Source organism: Ictalurus punctatus, chromosome 29 (assembly GCF_001660625.3).
Source record: "Ictalurus punctatus breed USDA103 chromosome 29, Coco_2.0, whole genome shotgun sequence".
In the NCBI taxonomy this organism is placed as follows: Eukaryota; Metazoa; Chordata; class Actinopteri; order Siluriformes; family Ictaluridae; genus Ictalurus; species Ictalurus punctatus.
This window is the reverse complement of record NC_030444.2, coordinates 13,606,907-13,622,686: the sequence shown is the minus strand read 5'-3', so window position 1 is coordinate 13,622,686 and position 15,780 is coordinate 13,606,907. Positions and strand designations below refer to the sequence as shown.

Sequence of the window (15,780 nt, the reverse complement as noted above, 5' to 3'; positions counted from 1 at the left end):
TCAAATACACACACACACACACACACACACACACACACACACACACATTATTGCCCCTGTGGGCTAAATCCTGCTTTTGTGTTCTCTCAGTAAAACAGGGCCGATGGCTGAATGTGCAGTGCGTCATGGTCCATTCTGGTAAAAACACATGAATGAAGTCCACAAATACACAAAAGAAACGATGTACAACCAACAGAGACACTCACCAACTCACACACAGCATTCAAATCCCACAAAACAAATATGACTTCACCACCAGGTTACTAATCCAAGTTTCAAGGCCTGATTCAACTTTCACACACCATTTAGTGTGAGGTTGAAAAAAATAACTCCCACAAAGCAGCACAAAGCAAACGGAACTTTCCAGCTTTTCTGAACCAAAAGAAAAAAAAAGTTCACACACGCCGTAAACCCACACATAAACCACGATAAAAAATAAACCAAATGACCACAAGCACGACCCAAATAATAAAAACCCACAAATACATTCCCGATAAAGAGAAAAGGGCAGAAAATAAAAACCCCACAATAAAAATATATATATACGGCAACTTTAAGCACAAACACAATTTAAAGCCAAACGTACAACTGTAATAGCTACACAAACATATCCATACTGTACAAATCCATATACAAACAGTATGAAGACAGTAGAAATATTATACAGATTACACAACTGTTCATACAGTGGAGCGATGTGGAAACATAATATAAACCAGTGGAGATGTCTCTGTTCCTCAGACTGGAAGGAGAATACTGACATCTGTAGGACACAGAATATATATGTATGTGTGTGTGAGTGTGTGTGTGTGTGTGTGTGTGTGAATGGTAGAGACTCCTGGTGGATGTTGTCAAGGAAAACTGAGACGCTTTACATCCACGAAGCAATGAATCAATTACAAGACAATTCCGATAACTGATCTGATTTAGAAACCATTTTCTGATGGCCTATATGAGTTCGATCTTCACCGTGATTGGTCAAAATGCTCATTACAGTACAGCTAAGTGTGGATAAAAAGTTGATCAGTGGGGTTGAGGTCAGGGCTCTCTGCAAGACACTCGAGTTCGTCCACCTCGTTCGAACTTTAACACACCGTGTCTTCGTGGAGCTCGCTTTAGTGCACAGGAGCACTGTCATGCTGGAACAGATTTGGACCTCTTAGTTCCAGTGAAGGGAAATCGTAACGCTCCAGCACACAGAGACATTCCATCCAATTGTGTGCTTCAAATAATCTGGAGAAGAACCACATTTGGGTGAGATGGTCAGGTGTCCACAAGCATTGCCCACCAAGATGACTCCGGTGAGCAAGACCCTTTAACTCTCAACTCTTCAGCTGTCTGAACTGTAAGTCTCTTTTAATGAAAAGCATCAGCCGAATAAGAGACATGTAAACAAACCTGGGAAAGCTACCTGCTGTACCACCGTGCTCCTATGTTTAATCATCACCCTGCTGAAAAAACAACAATAAAAACCCTCATACAATTTCTAACGGTTTTAATGGGAACTGTATTGGTTTTAACAGAACCTGTAATGGTCTGGTAATTTGTTCCCTTCTACTGGTGGCATGTTATGTCCAGTGGATACCATTAAGGACCAATAGAGGAAACAGTAATGGGTTTTAATGGTTAACTGATGGTTTGTAATGGTATTTGTATGTCTATGTTGTTTTGTGTGTGTATGAGGTTTTATTTATTTATTTATTTTTGCAGGGAATGTCTACCCGTAGCATCCCAATCACAGAATCACCCTTATACATGTTACGTGTACTTTCAAACATTTCAGTCCTCTTAAACCACTCTATTCTCCTGCCGCGTCTGCGCTCCAGAACAGCAGGTGGCGCTGGATCACAGACCGCCGTCCCCGACGAAGAAGACGACGCGCTGCAGTTTTTTCCCAATAGGAGAACTGTGCTTTCTGATCCATCTACTCATCTTTTTCTATATAAATCTTTGTGTCAGGGTTCTTACAAGGAAAATGACATCTATTTGAATTACAAAATAACCATTCATTATTCTAGCTGTGTTTCAGGAACTTGTCTCGGTTCTGCTTTAGAAAGAAAGGTGAGTTAAATAAAAGCATGATAGCTAAATCTACATCCCTAGTGGATTAAGTGTGCTACATAGGATGTGAGCGGGCAAAATGGCGTATGAAGTGCACTGATATATATATATATATATAATAATTATTATGATGTCATTGCGTTTCCGGTAAGTTTGTTTTACATGTACAGGGGGGGAAAAAAAACATAAAAAATCTGATTAAATTAAAATAATAATAATAATAATAATAATTCGATTAATATATTATATAGATGCCTTTGGGGGAAAATATATTCAGTGTCGCACTCGAAAAATAACGTTTGAATACATTTTAACGGCGTTTTTCTAACGGATTTCCAACGTTTTTTTTTTGACGTTTGGAGAGCGCGCGCAGTGGGCGTGGCCACGGGTTCGCGTGCTCGTTTCACGCTCCTGCAAGCTGCATTTGCCCATAGTAGGTAAAAAGGAGCGCGCGCTCTGGTTGTAAAAGCTGTGCCTAGAATGATAATCAGTTCAACTTGATAATCATTACAGTGCTTTCAACATGAAGACCTTTTTAAAGGAAAGATGCTCTGTAGATTATTTACATCCATATTTAGATCTTTCATGAGGAAGCCAGAGGTGATGGCGGTGAGGAGAAGCTCTCTGAGGTGAACCTGAGGAGGAAACCTTGACGGGAACCAGACTCCAGGGAGCACGTCCTGTTCTGTGTGACACCGGATAGTGCGATTATAAATCACCCCGCTTCTACAAATTATACAGTGTACTATGTAAAGAGACCGTAAATCTGAAAAGAAGACATTTTATACAGCTTTAAACAGAAGGACCGCGGTGAAGCGTGTTGGGAAGCACTACGTTCTGTCACACTTATCGGCTAAGTTTCGTTCTTTCCTAAAATTGTTAATTTTTTATCTAGATCTCTTATAATGGAAGCAGCAGAGGGCGGACCAGGCTCTCATGTTCGCTCGCAGGTAAGGGTTGCTCGTGTGTGTAAACTTTTACGAGTACAAAAAGCAAAAAGGCTTTATAATGGAGCAGACGTAGTCATAAGCCCCACCCCACACACACACACACACACACACACACACACGAGGCCCACTTAAAACATTCTCCATTTTACTTCATTGGAAAGCGAGGGTGCTCCATTGTTGCATCCAAACACTGCAAGAAAGGCTCAAAACGTTACTAGTTCAAAATGGGGTGGGGTTGGGTTGGGTGGGCGGGGCTTCCCGAGAGTTAAAGAGTTAAAGCACACCTATTATGGTTTTTAAACGTTTTGTTTTAAACCTCTCATATAATAGATTTACATGTATCCGAGGTCAAAAACACTTTAATGTGCTCATAATTTAAATTGCAGCATTACCCCCCTCCCATGTCACAAACCACTCGTTAAATGATCCGTTCTAAAGGATTCGTTCTCAAACTCGTCCTTTCAGAGAGCATACTCTGCTTTGATTGGTCTACCACTGTCAGCGAGCAGTCACTGAAGGTCAGAGGTTTGTTTTTGTTACAAACGTACATAGGTTTGTACAGGAAGTAAGTCGGGAATTAATAACGACTCGTTCCAGCTGTTCAGAACCGGTTCCTTCATTTGGGAGTCAGTAACTCTGTTTGTCGTGCACTTTGTTTTTGAAACTTTGCAGACTTTTTACATTCACAAACTGTTCTATAACACACTACGTGAAAGGTAGTATTTGAAAAACCATAATAGTTGCACTTTAATATTGGAGAGTTCAGAACACCTCCACGCTGGTTTCAGAATGACTGGTTTCTGTTACATTGTGGCATACACAGACCAAAGGACTTTAAAAATGGCACCTCTCAATCACGCCACACACCGCATGCACACTATGCCCATTACCACTGCTGTACAAAGTCTAGTGCAAGATCCGACATTTTTAAAAGCAGATTACAAAAAGACTTTGGAGTTTCTTTTCTACAGAAGACTTTATTGTTCTTTGGTCAATAGCTGTGCAAAGACGTGCAGACAGAAACTCGTACAGACTCAAAAGAAGGGACATCAAGCTCTCTGGGAGACGTTACCGGCGTGGATGAACAGAACGAAGGATTGCTGAAGATCATAAAAGTGGAAGAATCTGGTGATGAAGGTTACCTCGGTAAGACTACAGATCACTGGAGATGTACAGTACGAATAAAACGTTGTAGTCTAAACTAGAGTTCATTTGTGACCGGACCCATTTCGCAACAGTCACATTTCCTGTCTTTTACTTGAGATGACAGTAATGAAATGTTAATTATGGGATTGCAGGTCAAGGGGCATCAAGCTCTTTGGGGAGCGACCAACAGAAGAAACGTGTTAAAGAAGAACAGCCTGAAAATGATGATGAATACCTCTGTAAGACAACAAAACCCATTTTCTTATTGATCTTCTTTATGTTTTTAATAATAATAATAACAGTAATTTTACGAAAAATGATTTGGGTTGAAAGCACTTTGTTTTACTTCCAGACTGTGAGGATTGCAAGTCTTTCTTTATCAACAAGTGCGAGTTTCATGGTCCAGCTGTTTTCATTCCTGATACCCCTGTTCCAGCGGGGGTCACCGATCGAGCCAGACTAACCCTTCCGCTCGGTCTAGAAGTTCGACAGTCTGATATTTCTGGCGCAGGCTTGGGCGTGTTTAACAACGGGAAGACCGTTTCGGTTGGTGTACATTTTGGGCCGTATGAGGGAGAGCTGGTAGACCGAGAGGAAGCCATGAACAGTGGCTACTCCTGGGTGGTGAGTCATAAAAATTCTTGATCGGTAATCGATTATACATATTAATAGTATGTCAGTTGAGGCATTTAAGTTGGTTGAACTGTTGGTAAATTGAATTTGCATATAAAATCACCGTTATAGCCTTAATCAGATATTGGATATTCTCAAGGGTTTGGCTAAACACAGGCGCGCGTTGAAGTAATTCCCGAAAATTCGTTCTCAGAGTGTCCGAGACAAACTTGGAAACGTGGCCCCAGGATTAGCAGATAGGTCAGACAGGGACTTATAACCACCAGCTTTATGTTATGTTTTAGTCCATGGAAATTTATACCATTGGACATTTGGGTTAATGGATAAAATAACATTTTCTGCAGATCTACAGGAGCAGACAGAGTGAGGAATACATAGATGCTAAAAAAGAGATCCATGCTAACTGGATGAGGTGAGTAAGACGCCAGCGCAGTCTGTAGAAGTCTTTGTTTAGTCGTTGATTTTTATAGTTACTTATTCGTTGGACCAAATATTTCTGATGATATCCCTCTTGCTTCCCCCGTCTATGCTTTACTTGTTCCCCATTCTCTAAAAGATATGTGAATTGTGCTCGTAATGGTGAAGAACAGAATCTTGTGGCGTTCCAGTATCGAGGAGGGATTCACTACCGTTGCTGTCAACCCATCAGACCAGGACAGGAGCTCTTGGTGTGGTACGGAGAGGAGTACCCAAGAGATCACGGCCTTGAATTCAGCTGCCTCTGGAAAAAAAAGTCCTCTATAAATGGTTATGTCCAAACATTGTGATTTGATCATTACTACCTACGGCCCAAATGACTAGCAGTGGCTATTATAATCCTCTCCTATCCCAATCCCATGCTTTATTCGGCCATTTAAAATGGGGCGTGTGGGCGTGATGGTCCGGTGGTACGTACTTTTCGCCATACGGTGTACGTATGTCCCATTACGTGACTGTTAGCGTATGATCTCAATTCCTGTGCATGTTCACAGGGATACTTTCGGTATACTTTCCACTGCCTTTGGTCATCACATTGGTCTTTCATTTTACTGTTCATACTGGTTCAGTTCCTAAAACAGCAAGTCTCTCATTTATTATTATTTTTTTTCTCATTGATGTTCCAGAAATGAAAGACGGCCTGGTGCAAGTCTTCTCCTGTTCCTGGTGTCACCTTTCGTATACATCGCAAATCTATCTCCAGAAACACATCAGAAGAAGCCACTGTAAGGAGGATTTGATGCCCACAAGAAGCTCTAGTAGTCAGCGAACGCTTTCCGGTCCTCTCCTCACCGTTCCCGGACAAGAGCAGGAAGAAGTCGATGGCTGTTCAGACTTCGGGAAGAGTTTCACTCACCCGGGTGATTTCCAAACGCGCCAGTGCGTCCGCACGGAAGAAAACCTTTACGATAGCTCATGGCGTGGAGAACGTTTGACTCACCAGAGCGATCTGCACGTACACCAGCACATTCCTGTAGGAGAGAAACTCTACCGCTGCTCAGAGTGTGGGAAGAGTTTTGCTTTCCGTAGCACCCTACAAATTCACCAGCTCGTTCACGCCGGAGAAAGGCCGTACCGTTGCTCGGAGTGTGGGAAGAGTTTTAGGCGCCCGAGCAATCTCCAAACGCACCTGCGCACTCACACAGGAGTGAAGCCCTACCGCTGTTCGCAGTGTACCAAGAGTTTTCGACGAAAAAGCCATCTGGAGACCCACCTGCGCGTTCACACCGGAGAGAAACCGTACCGCTGCGCACAGTGCGGGAAGAGTTTCGCGCACCAGAGTTCTCTCCAGACGCACCCGTGCGTTCACGAAAGAGAAAAGCCGTATGGGTGCGCGCAGTGCGGGAAGAGTTTTAGCCAGCAGAATCATCTCGAGGCGCACGAGCGCGTTCACACCGGAGAAAAGCCGTACCGCTGCTTACAGTGCGGGAAGTGTTTTACGCGACAGAGTAATCTCCAAGCACACCAGCGCGTTCACACCGGAGACAAGCCGTATCACTGCTCGGAGTGCGGCAAGAGGTTTACCCGACAAGGCAACCTCCAAGCACACCAGCGCATTCACACCGGAGACAAGCCGTATCGCTGCGCGCAGTGCGGGAAGAGTTTTACCCGCCAAAATCATCTCCAAACCCACCAGCTCATCCACACCGGAGACAAGCTGTATCAGTGCTCGGAGTGCGGGAAGAGTTTTGCTTTTCAACGTAATCTCGAAATCCACCAGCGCACCCACACGGAAGAAAAGCCGTTTCGCTGCTCGCAGTGCGGGAAGAGTTTCGCTCACCAGAGCAACCTCCTAAGGCACCAACACCTTCACACAGGAGAGAAGCCGCACCGTTGCTCGGAGTGCGGGAAGAGTTTCACTTACCACAGCAATTTACAAATACACCAGCGCGTTCACACGGGAGAGAAGCCGTACCACTGCTCGCAGTGCGGGAAGAGTTTCGCCCACCATTGTGCTTTCCACGTGCACCAGCGCCTCCACACCGGAGAGAAGCCTTTCCACTGCTTACAGTGCGGAAAGAACTTCACTCATCAGAGTCACCTCCGGCAACATCAGCTCACTCACACGGGAGAGAAGCCGTACCGCTGCTTACAGTGCGGGAAGAGTTTCCGACGGCAGAGTAATCTCCAGATACATCAGCGCGTTCACACGGAAGAGAAGCCGCATTGTTGCTCGGAGTGTGGAAAACGTTTCACCCGAAAGAGTACGCTCCAGACACATCGGCGCACTCACACCGGGGAGAAGATGTATATCTGCTTACAGTGCGGGAAGAGCTTCCCTTACGAAAGTCACCTTCAAGTGCACAAGCGCGTGCATACGGGAGACAAGCCGTTTGAATGCTCGCATTGCGGGAAGAGTTTCGCTCATCAGAGTCATCTCCAGGCTCACCAGCGCATTCACGCAGAAGACAAACCGCACCAGTGCTCACAGTGCGGCAAAAGTTTTAGTCGAAAGGGCACTCTCCGACTACACCAGCGCATTCACACGGGAGAAAAGCCGTTCCACTGCTTACAGTGTAGAAAGAGTTTTAGACGGCAGAGTCACCTCCGAATACACCAACGCATTCACACCGGAGAGAAGCCGTATCACTGCTCGGAGTGCGGAAGGAGATTCCCACATTCGAGTACGCTTAAGACGCACAAGTGTGTTAACACCGAGCCATCAGTAACCGTGGTTATATGAACCCCAGGTAAATTCCAGGGGTGGTGAATATCACCCGAGTTCCTCCTCGTGGGTACGCGTGTCAAGATCTTCCAACAACGTCACAAAGTGACTTCGACGTAGTATTACTGCAGCCATGGAACCTTCTCTTCATGGTCCATCTGGATTTACCTCATGCTCATAGAACCACAGTTACGTATGTTACTAGCATTATATTTCACCCTTCCTAACGTCAATAGACGGTGATTATTATCTGGATAACGTGTTCCATGTCTTCCGGAACTGACCCATCTGAGAACTGTCTGAAAAGGTGTGCAGAGATGATCGGCACATTCACATCCTTAAAATGGGTGATGTGTAACCTGTAGAATATCCAGGGCCGCTTTTAAAGTGGTACTTTTCCATAGGGGCCAGACGTCTGGCCTGCCTGTAGGCCATGACCCAGTGGGCGATCTGATGATCGAATCACCTCTGTCCAGTCCACATAGTACCTCAGAGAGAGTACTGGGCATAACCAGGCAGTTTCATCCTCTGCGGTCACTGTAAGAGCAGTCGATTGTTTAACAAAGTGGGGTAATATAACCATGGGTCACGCTCACGATCAGTTGGCCATCAAACAAGGCAGGCTTATCAACAAGTCATGCAGTTTTGACTTTTTTTTTTTTTTTTTGCTGACAAGAAGCACCTATTTCAGTTCAGCATTTGCATGGGCTCATAGTAAGAGGTCTTAAGGGATTCCAGTAGAAGGAGATACTGTGCTGGGCTCTTGGGGAGCATAGACTGGGACTTTCTGCTGTCCCTGGAGGAAAGGCTATGAGGCTAGTAACATGGCAGGGCACCATATCCAAATGGTGCACACCTTTCAAGGTATACTTTAAATTGAAGAGAGCATGCACTAGACGTTCTGCCATGCAGGAGTGTTTCAGTCCTCAACTGTTCTTTGCCATGAAGTCCAAACCCAAAGCCAGAGATATACCTCGGCTAAAGGTGCCGAATCTCTGTCCCGTCCTTTTGGGACAATAGGTCTGCTCAGGGATGACATCTTAACGTCTTTGTGGCATTTTTTGCGACAGACAGCGTGGCCAAGTTGCTGAATTATGCGCAAAGTGGGCAGAATCAGTGTTAGTGATGGAAATGCATATAGTAGGTATCGAGGTCAGTCGTGGGCCAGTACACCCTGTCCCGATATGTCCGTAGTGACTATTTCCATGGAGTCTCCGATTGGACACCCATACCAAGAAGACCCCGTTATTGAGGAAAGTCTAGTGCAGGGGTGTCCAATCTTATCCGGAAGGGGCCGGGGTGGGTGCAGGTTTTCATTCCAATCAAGCAGAAGCCAAACCTGAGTACTGAAAACTGATCAACTGATTAAACAGGTGGAATCAGGAGTGGCTCCTGCTTGATTGAAAGCAGGAAAACCTGCACGCACACCGGCCCTTTAAGCATAAGATTGGACACCCCTGGTCTAGTGTCTCAAGCTAGCTAGAGCCTGTGCACCTTTCGCCGAGACTAAGAAATGATTCGGCATGTGGTGTTTGGGATTTAACCACTGATAACCCACTTCTGGAAGTCTAGTTCCAACAGGAGTAAGACAGAACTTTCCTTGAATTATTGTTAAATTATTGAAAATATGATGACTGGCTTCACATGTCTTGGAGGGAGCATGTTTTAGCGTTTGCATTCCCTGGTTGTTAGCAGTAAGCGTAATTAGCTAGTGGTGGGAACGACTAATTTATATGTAATATAAATACATATGTAATATTATAAAACTATTTCAATTATGAATATATTTTAATATCATTCCTTTTAGCCTTAATATCGGCACGTCTAAATTGCTTAACATGACAACACCTTACTAATTTATATTTTTAAATATTTTTACATTTATATTGTACTTTTACATGCATCCTTCACATGGAGTATACCACTGCTTTGTTTTTTTGTTTGTTTGTTTGTTTGTTTGTTCTTTCATCACACTGTTGTTCCTGCAGTTAATCACGAGGGTTTAACAACATTGTAGCATTGTTAAAGACCATTGCTGTAGTGGCTTGGTCGTGGAAAAAATAATTTGGTTGCAGGAATGCTAGTACACTGAAGTAAAGACAAAGCCGTTCATTGTATTCAAGTTACTGTACGTGTACAAGAGATATCCATACAGTAACTTGAAGACAACGTCTGGTTGTGTTGTTATTTCGGAGCAGTAGTCCCTCTAAAGCAACAACAAAACCGGTTATTGTAATCTACGAGTTCATAAATCAACACTGAAATTGTATTTGACGATTATTTATTGTCGATAACAGCCAGGCAGGACTAACAAAGCCAAGATATAACGGACATGGTTGTACCCGGGTCTTGGCTTTTATTATGTACCCATGTGTAAGTAACGTGAGGGTTTTTTTTAAATGTTACATCAGTGAGAACAGAAATACCACTTACTGAGTGCTGCTGTCATTCAGCTCTGAGTTTCTGTATTTACAGTTTACTCTAAGCTGGACTAGGCCCTCATGATCCGATTAATACACCCAAATACATACACACACACACACACACACACTAGTACACGATTGTGTGTGTATGTGTATCGAGGCTCTCTGTCATGTAATTGCATCTTTGGCCCATCACAACGAGGAATTGATATCGGCCAATCAGATCGATCGATCGGTTCATCCACGTAAAGGTAAAGTGTCAGTGAGTATCCCGTACAACACTCACTCTCACACACTCTCACACTACGACCTACAGATGTCAGTATTCTACTTCCAGTCAGAGAACACACTTCGCTCGGTGCGGTTTATATTGTTCTGCCATAAAGCTAGTTTAAATAAAGAGTCCATTGTGTGAACAGTTTCTGTGTAAGTTGTGTTTGATTATATGTCTTTATATTGTGTGTATTTTGTCTTTTAAAAATGTGTTGTGGGTTTACAGTCGTGAAAAAATGTGTACATCCCATGGAGATTGTTGGCTTTTTTTTATTTTTTTTTTAACATATTTGGACAAGCAAACAAAACCACAAGGAAAATTAGCCTTTTCAGTCATTTATTCAACAGAAATATCAACAAGTTTGAGATTATTCTGTGGAAAAAGTAAGTACACCCTTGGCCTCAGAAGCTAGTATTGCCCCCTTTAGCAGAAATAACTTCTTGTAGGCGTTTTCTAATTGTCCACCAGGCTTGCTGGGATTTTTTTTATTATTGTTGTTTTTACCACTTTTCCATGCAATATTCTTTCAGTTGCAAGATGTTTGAGGGTTTTCTTCCATGTACGGCCCGTTTCAAATCCCCCCCACGACATTTCAATGGGATTCAACTGTGGGCTTTGACTCGGCCAATCGATAACCCTACATGTCTTCTTTTTTGAGCCGTTCCTTGGTGGATTTGCTCGGGTGCTTATGATCATTATCCTGTTGAAAGATCCACTTTCGGTTCAACTTAAACTTTTGGACAGATGACCTCACATTATCTTCAAGCACTCTTTGATATGATGCAGAATTCATAGTTGAATTAATGAATGCAAGCTGTCCAGTCCCTGAGGTAGCGAAGCAACCCCAAACCATAACATTTCCACCACCGTGCTTCACAGTTGCTATGAGGTGCTTCTCCTGAAAATCTCTCTTTGGCTGCCCAAAATTCATCTGTCCAGAGCACATAATTCCAAAAGGCCCGGTCTTTACCTGTCTGCTTATTGGCAAACTGTAGTCTTGCAAAGGCTTTTTCCTGGCGCGCCTCCCATGCAGGTCAAATTTGTGCGATCTCTTTCTGTTTGTAGAAGCACGCACTTTGACACCAACAGTTCCAAGACTTACTAGCAGATCCTGTGATCAAATTTTTGGGGTTCAGACTTATCTGCTCTAGGGCTGAATTTGCTGGGACGGCAAGTCGTGGACTAACTGGCATTTTAAATCTGCGCTGTTTTTTGTAGATGATTTTCCTTACAGTGGAATGATGAATTTCAAATAATTTGTAGATCTTTTTAAATCCCTTGCCAGACTCCTAGGCATCTGCAACCTGTTTCTTTCTGAAGGCCTTATAGAACTCTTAGATCTTGGCATGAGGACACCACACACCTCAATAACAAAGGGAACACCAGACACTAGATGTGAGAGGGGTATAAATAAGACAAGTTCAACCTGCACTCCCTAAGCATGTTCTAATCACTGCCACCCGATCCTGAACACCTGATTCTAATTTTATGGATTTGAAGGCGTGATAAATGTAGGGGTGTACTTACTTTTTTTCCATGTGATTGATCTGTTTTTTTGTTCATTTAAATTGTGAAAATTACTACAAAATGTCAATTTTATCACCTTTATTAATACACACGGAGGATCAGAACCAACAATTTGCTTTTGGGATGTACTTATTTTTTCACGACTATATTGTTTGTGGCGTTGTTTTGTCTGTGTTTTGTGTTTGTTTTGTCTGTGTTTTGTGTTTGTTTTGTCTGTGTGGTTTGTATTTTGTGTTGGTTTAGCTTTATGTTGTAATGTTAGTGGTTCAGAGTTGGTTCAAAAGATAAGTCAGTATTTCTGCATGGGGAAAGGGTCGACTTGTGCAGGTACTTAAGCGGATTTTCCGGGTTGCCCGTGCTGATTACATTTTCCACACCAAATCACTACGGGAGCCGTGGTTCCATTACCATGATAAAACCATGGTTAATTTTCCTCAAGGGAAACCCCACCATGAACTGCACAGATGTGTATCTTCTAACATCTTCCTTCCCCTGAGGCCACACCTTCCAAAGTTTAAAAGGTGTAATTGAAACACGAATATGTTGGCATCAGGATACCACACACACACACACACACACACTTATTCACCCAACAGTCAGTTTAGAGAAGTCAGTCCACCTACCTGTATACTCTTTTGTGAGCAGCACAGAGGGTAATAATTTGACGAAATAGCACAAAATACCACACAGTGGCACTAATTTACACAATAATCAATCCTACTGAGCCAGAAAATTAAGAATGTGATAAAAGTCAACATTTACATATTTAAAAATAAATATATATATATATATATATATATATAATTGTATATATATATATATATATATATATATATATATAAAATTGTATATATATATATATATATATATATAATTGTATATATATATATATATATATATATAATTGTATATATATATATATATATATATATATATATATATAATTGTATATATATATATATATATATATATATATATATAATTGTATATATATATATATATATATATATAATTGTATATATATATATATATAATTGTATTATCGTGCAATGATTTGCATAAATTTGTAAAAATCGGTGGTTCTCAAACCTGTCCTGAAGAACCTCCAGCACTGCACATTTTATAATGTCTCCCTTATCTGACCCGCCCAATCCAGGTCCTGCAGTCTGTACTAATGAGCTGATGAGTTGAATCAGGTGTGTTAGATGAGGGAGGCATACAAAATGTGCAGTGCTCTGGATCCTCAGGACAGGTTTCAGAAGCACTGGTATAAGCAAAGGATGATCTGAAAACCAAGAAGATAGCATTTGGCATTCTTTTTATGAACTACTTAACAATTACAGTGCTCTTTAATCTCACTTTGGTGCTGTAATCTTGGAATAGAAAGCACAATTACAATCATCTTCCCTTCCCTTAAATACACATGTTTGTGTCCAATTGAAACCGCTGCATCGCATACAGTTACCATAGTGATCTGGCAGAACATTTCTTTTTCCTTTGAGTGTTGGAGAGTGTGTGTATAAAAGAGTTACAGGGGGACGTGACAACTCGATATTCCTACAGTCTTTATGTTTAATATAAAGATATGTATTAATATATTAAGATGTCATGTTTAATGATGTGATAAAAAACAAAACACGTGTGAACATAAAAGTCATTGATAAACCGTAAACGTGCTGTCGTGCTCCAGGCTGCTGAGCGTGCTGCGAACGAGATTGAATCTCTGACAGATCCCGCCTAAGGGCGTTTCTTTTGAAACGCCTACCAAAGCTTCCCTGCTCTGTGGTCCTGGCTCTCTGGGGAAAATGTCCCTACAGCCCCCAAAGTCCCAATGCAGACACTGTCTGTATAGTAGGTGTTTCCCTAAGGAGCCCTGGAGCGGACATGAGACTGAGGCAGGCATGTCGAGGTCGTGAGGGGGGGACAAGGCTTGGGCAGCCACACAATCAGACTTAGGCGTGAGATGGTTCTGGGATGCCTTGTTGTTGGACTCTGGTGTGGACAAGACTTGGGAGGTCTCACCTTCTACCTCTGTTGTGGGAAGACTTGACGTCGACCTCAGGCAGTAGCACGGTACAGGAGACCGTCTTATCTAACGCCTTTATAGGGTTAAAGCTCGTTTCCCTAGTAGTGAACACACTTTAACCCTATGAGTGTACCTAAGAAAATTGATACCTAAAGACAATTGGTTTTAAAGACAAAGATTGGTCACAACAGATATTGATTTAGTTTGGTTTTTTTTTACTGCCTCTCTTATGTTTTTATCCATCCATCCATCAATCCCTCGCAGGGCACCCTCACATACACATTCACACACCCATTCATACACTACGGACACTTTGGACACCAATCAGCCTACCGTGGTCTTTAGACTGGAGGAGGAAACCAGAGTACCTGGAGGAAACCCCCGCAGCACGGGGAGAACATGCAAACTCCAGCACACAGGGCCACGGTGGGAATCGAACCCCCGACCCTGGAGGCGAACGTGTTAACCACCAAGCCACCAAAGACGTGTTCTTTATATAATAATATAATCCTCAGAGAACACGTTTTATAGGCAGTTGATCGTGACGTTTTAGTGAATATGAAAATTAGCCTATGATGTCATCTGACAGTTTCTAGTGATTTTTTGAGCATGCATTTTATGCACTTATACCACAGCCCTTTGAAAATCTCAAATCTGATTGGTCAGAAGACCAACAGTGCCTCGGACACTATTTCCGGCTGTAACATGAACGATAGGTCGGTATCAATGCGTTTATTCTAATACGGTCTTATTTTAGAGTAATAGCTCGTACACAGGGACTTGCTTAAGACTAATAATAAACCGGTTCCTCCCAGTTTTTTTGCGATCTCAGAAAAAAAAACCCCATGAAAATTCTGAAAATGATTCAGTCACATTAAGGAGTCCTGATAAAGAGTATGGAGGGTCTTTAACTAATAGTAATCGGTCATCAGCACATCTCTTTCCCCTGCAAATACACCTTTAATTCTCGGGTCTTCTCTTCGAAGCGAGTGTTTCCAGAACCGATGTAAGGGGTAGTGGACTAAGAGGACAACCTTGACATGTAGATCTAGATAGATTAAAAAAATGAAGTCATTAATTTATTTTAAAAAAATCTACTTTCCCTTGGCAACGCTGTGCACAATACTGTATCCACCAAGCATTCTTTCCTTTCCGCACCCCGCCCACATCTCCCCTTACACTACCACTGTAAAACTTCAAACAGGAAGGAAGCAGTGTGTACAAGTAGAGACAATCACAACGCTTGGCTTGGGTTTGTGACGCTTTCACGCATATCCGGACCACTGTTTGAGGGATCGGTTCCTGTGTCCGGAGCGGTCCTCAAGAACAGTCTGATCCAACTTAATGAACTCCAATAAGAAATGTACTGACGAGTGATGTCAGGAGGGATCATGAGAAACACCTCAGATAAGGTTCGGGGAATCCACGTTCCGACCCGAAGTGTAAGTCGGGATCTTCACGGTGTCTTTAAGTTCACCAATTAACATTCAGCAACCTTCTAAATAAATAAACTACCTGCAGAATTTAAATGGTTCTGTCTGACTCTCGCTTTAATTGTTAACCTTGTAACCTTGGAATATATATCACCACTGCTTTCC

General features: G+C 42.6%; 1 protein-coding gene across 1 annotated transcript; it reads left to right on the top strand.

The window, feature by feature from the left end:
• The first annotated feature begins 1,866 nt into the window (after window positions 1-1,866).
• LOC108260975 (zinc finger protein 665) lies at window positions 1,867-10,776 on the top strand. The gene is made up of 8 exons (XM_053677680.1): window positions 1,867-2,061; window positions 2,957-3,011; window positions 4,010-4,157; window positions 4,310-4,396; window positions 4,510-4,781; window positions 5,135-5,202; window positions 5,347-5,537; window positions 5,894-10,776. The coding sequence occupies exons 2-8, from the start codon at window positions 2,967-2,969 to the stop codon at window positions 7,948-7,950; spliced, it is 2,868 nt and encodes a 955-aa protein (XP_053533655.1). The 5' UTR covers window positions 1,867-2,061; window positions 2,957-2,966; the 3' UTR covers window positions 7,951-10,776.
• The last annotated feature ends 5,004 nt before the right edge of the window (window positions 10,777-15,780 follow it).

Excerpts from the sequence above, each read along its gene's own strand:
- LOC108260975 (XM_053677680.1), top strand. The coding sequence starts at position 2,967 with ATGGAAGCAGCAGAGGGCGGACCAGGCTCTCATGTTCGCTCGCAG. Across the intron at positions 3,012-4,009 it reads GCTCTCATGTTCGCTCGCAG|CTGTGCAAAGACGTGCAGAC; the intron begins GTAAGGGTTGCT and ends TTTGGTCAATAG. Across the intron at positions 4,782-5,134 it reads ACAGTGGCTACTCCTGGGTG|ATCTACAGGAGCAGACAGAG; the intron begins GTGAGTCATAAA and ends CATTTTCTGCAG.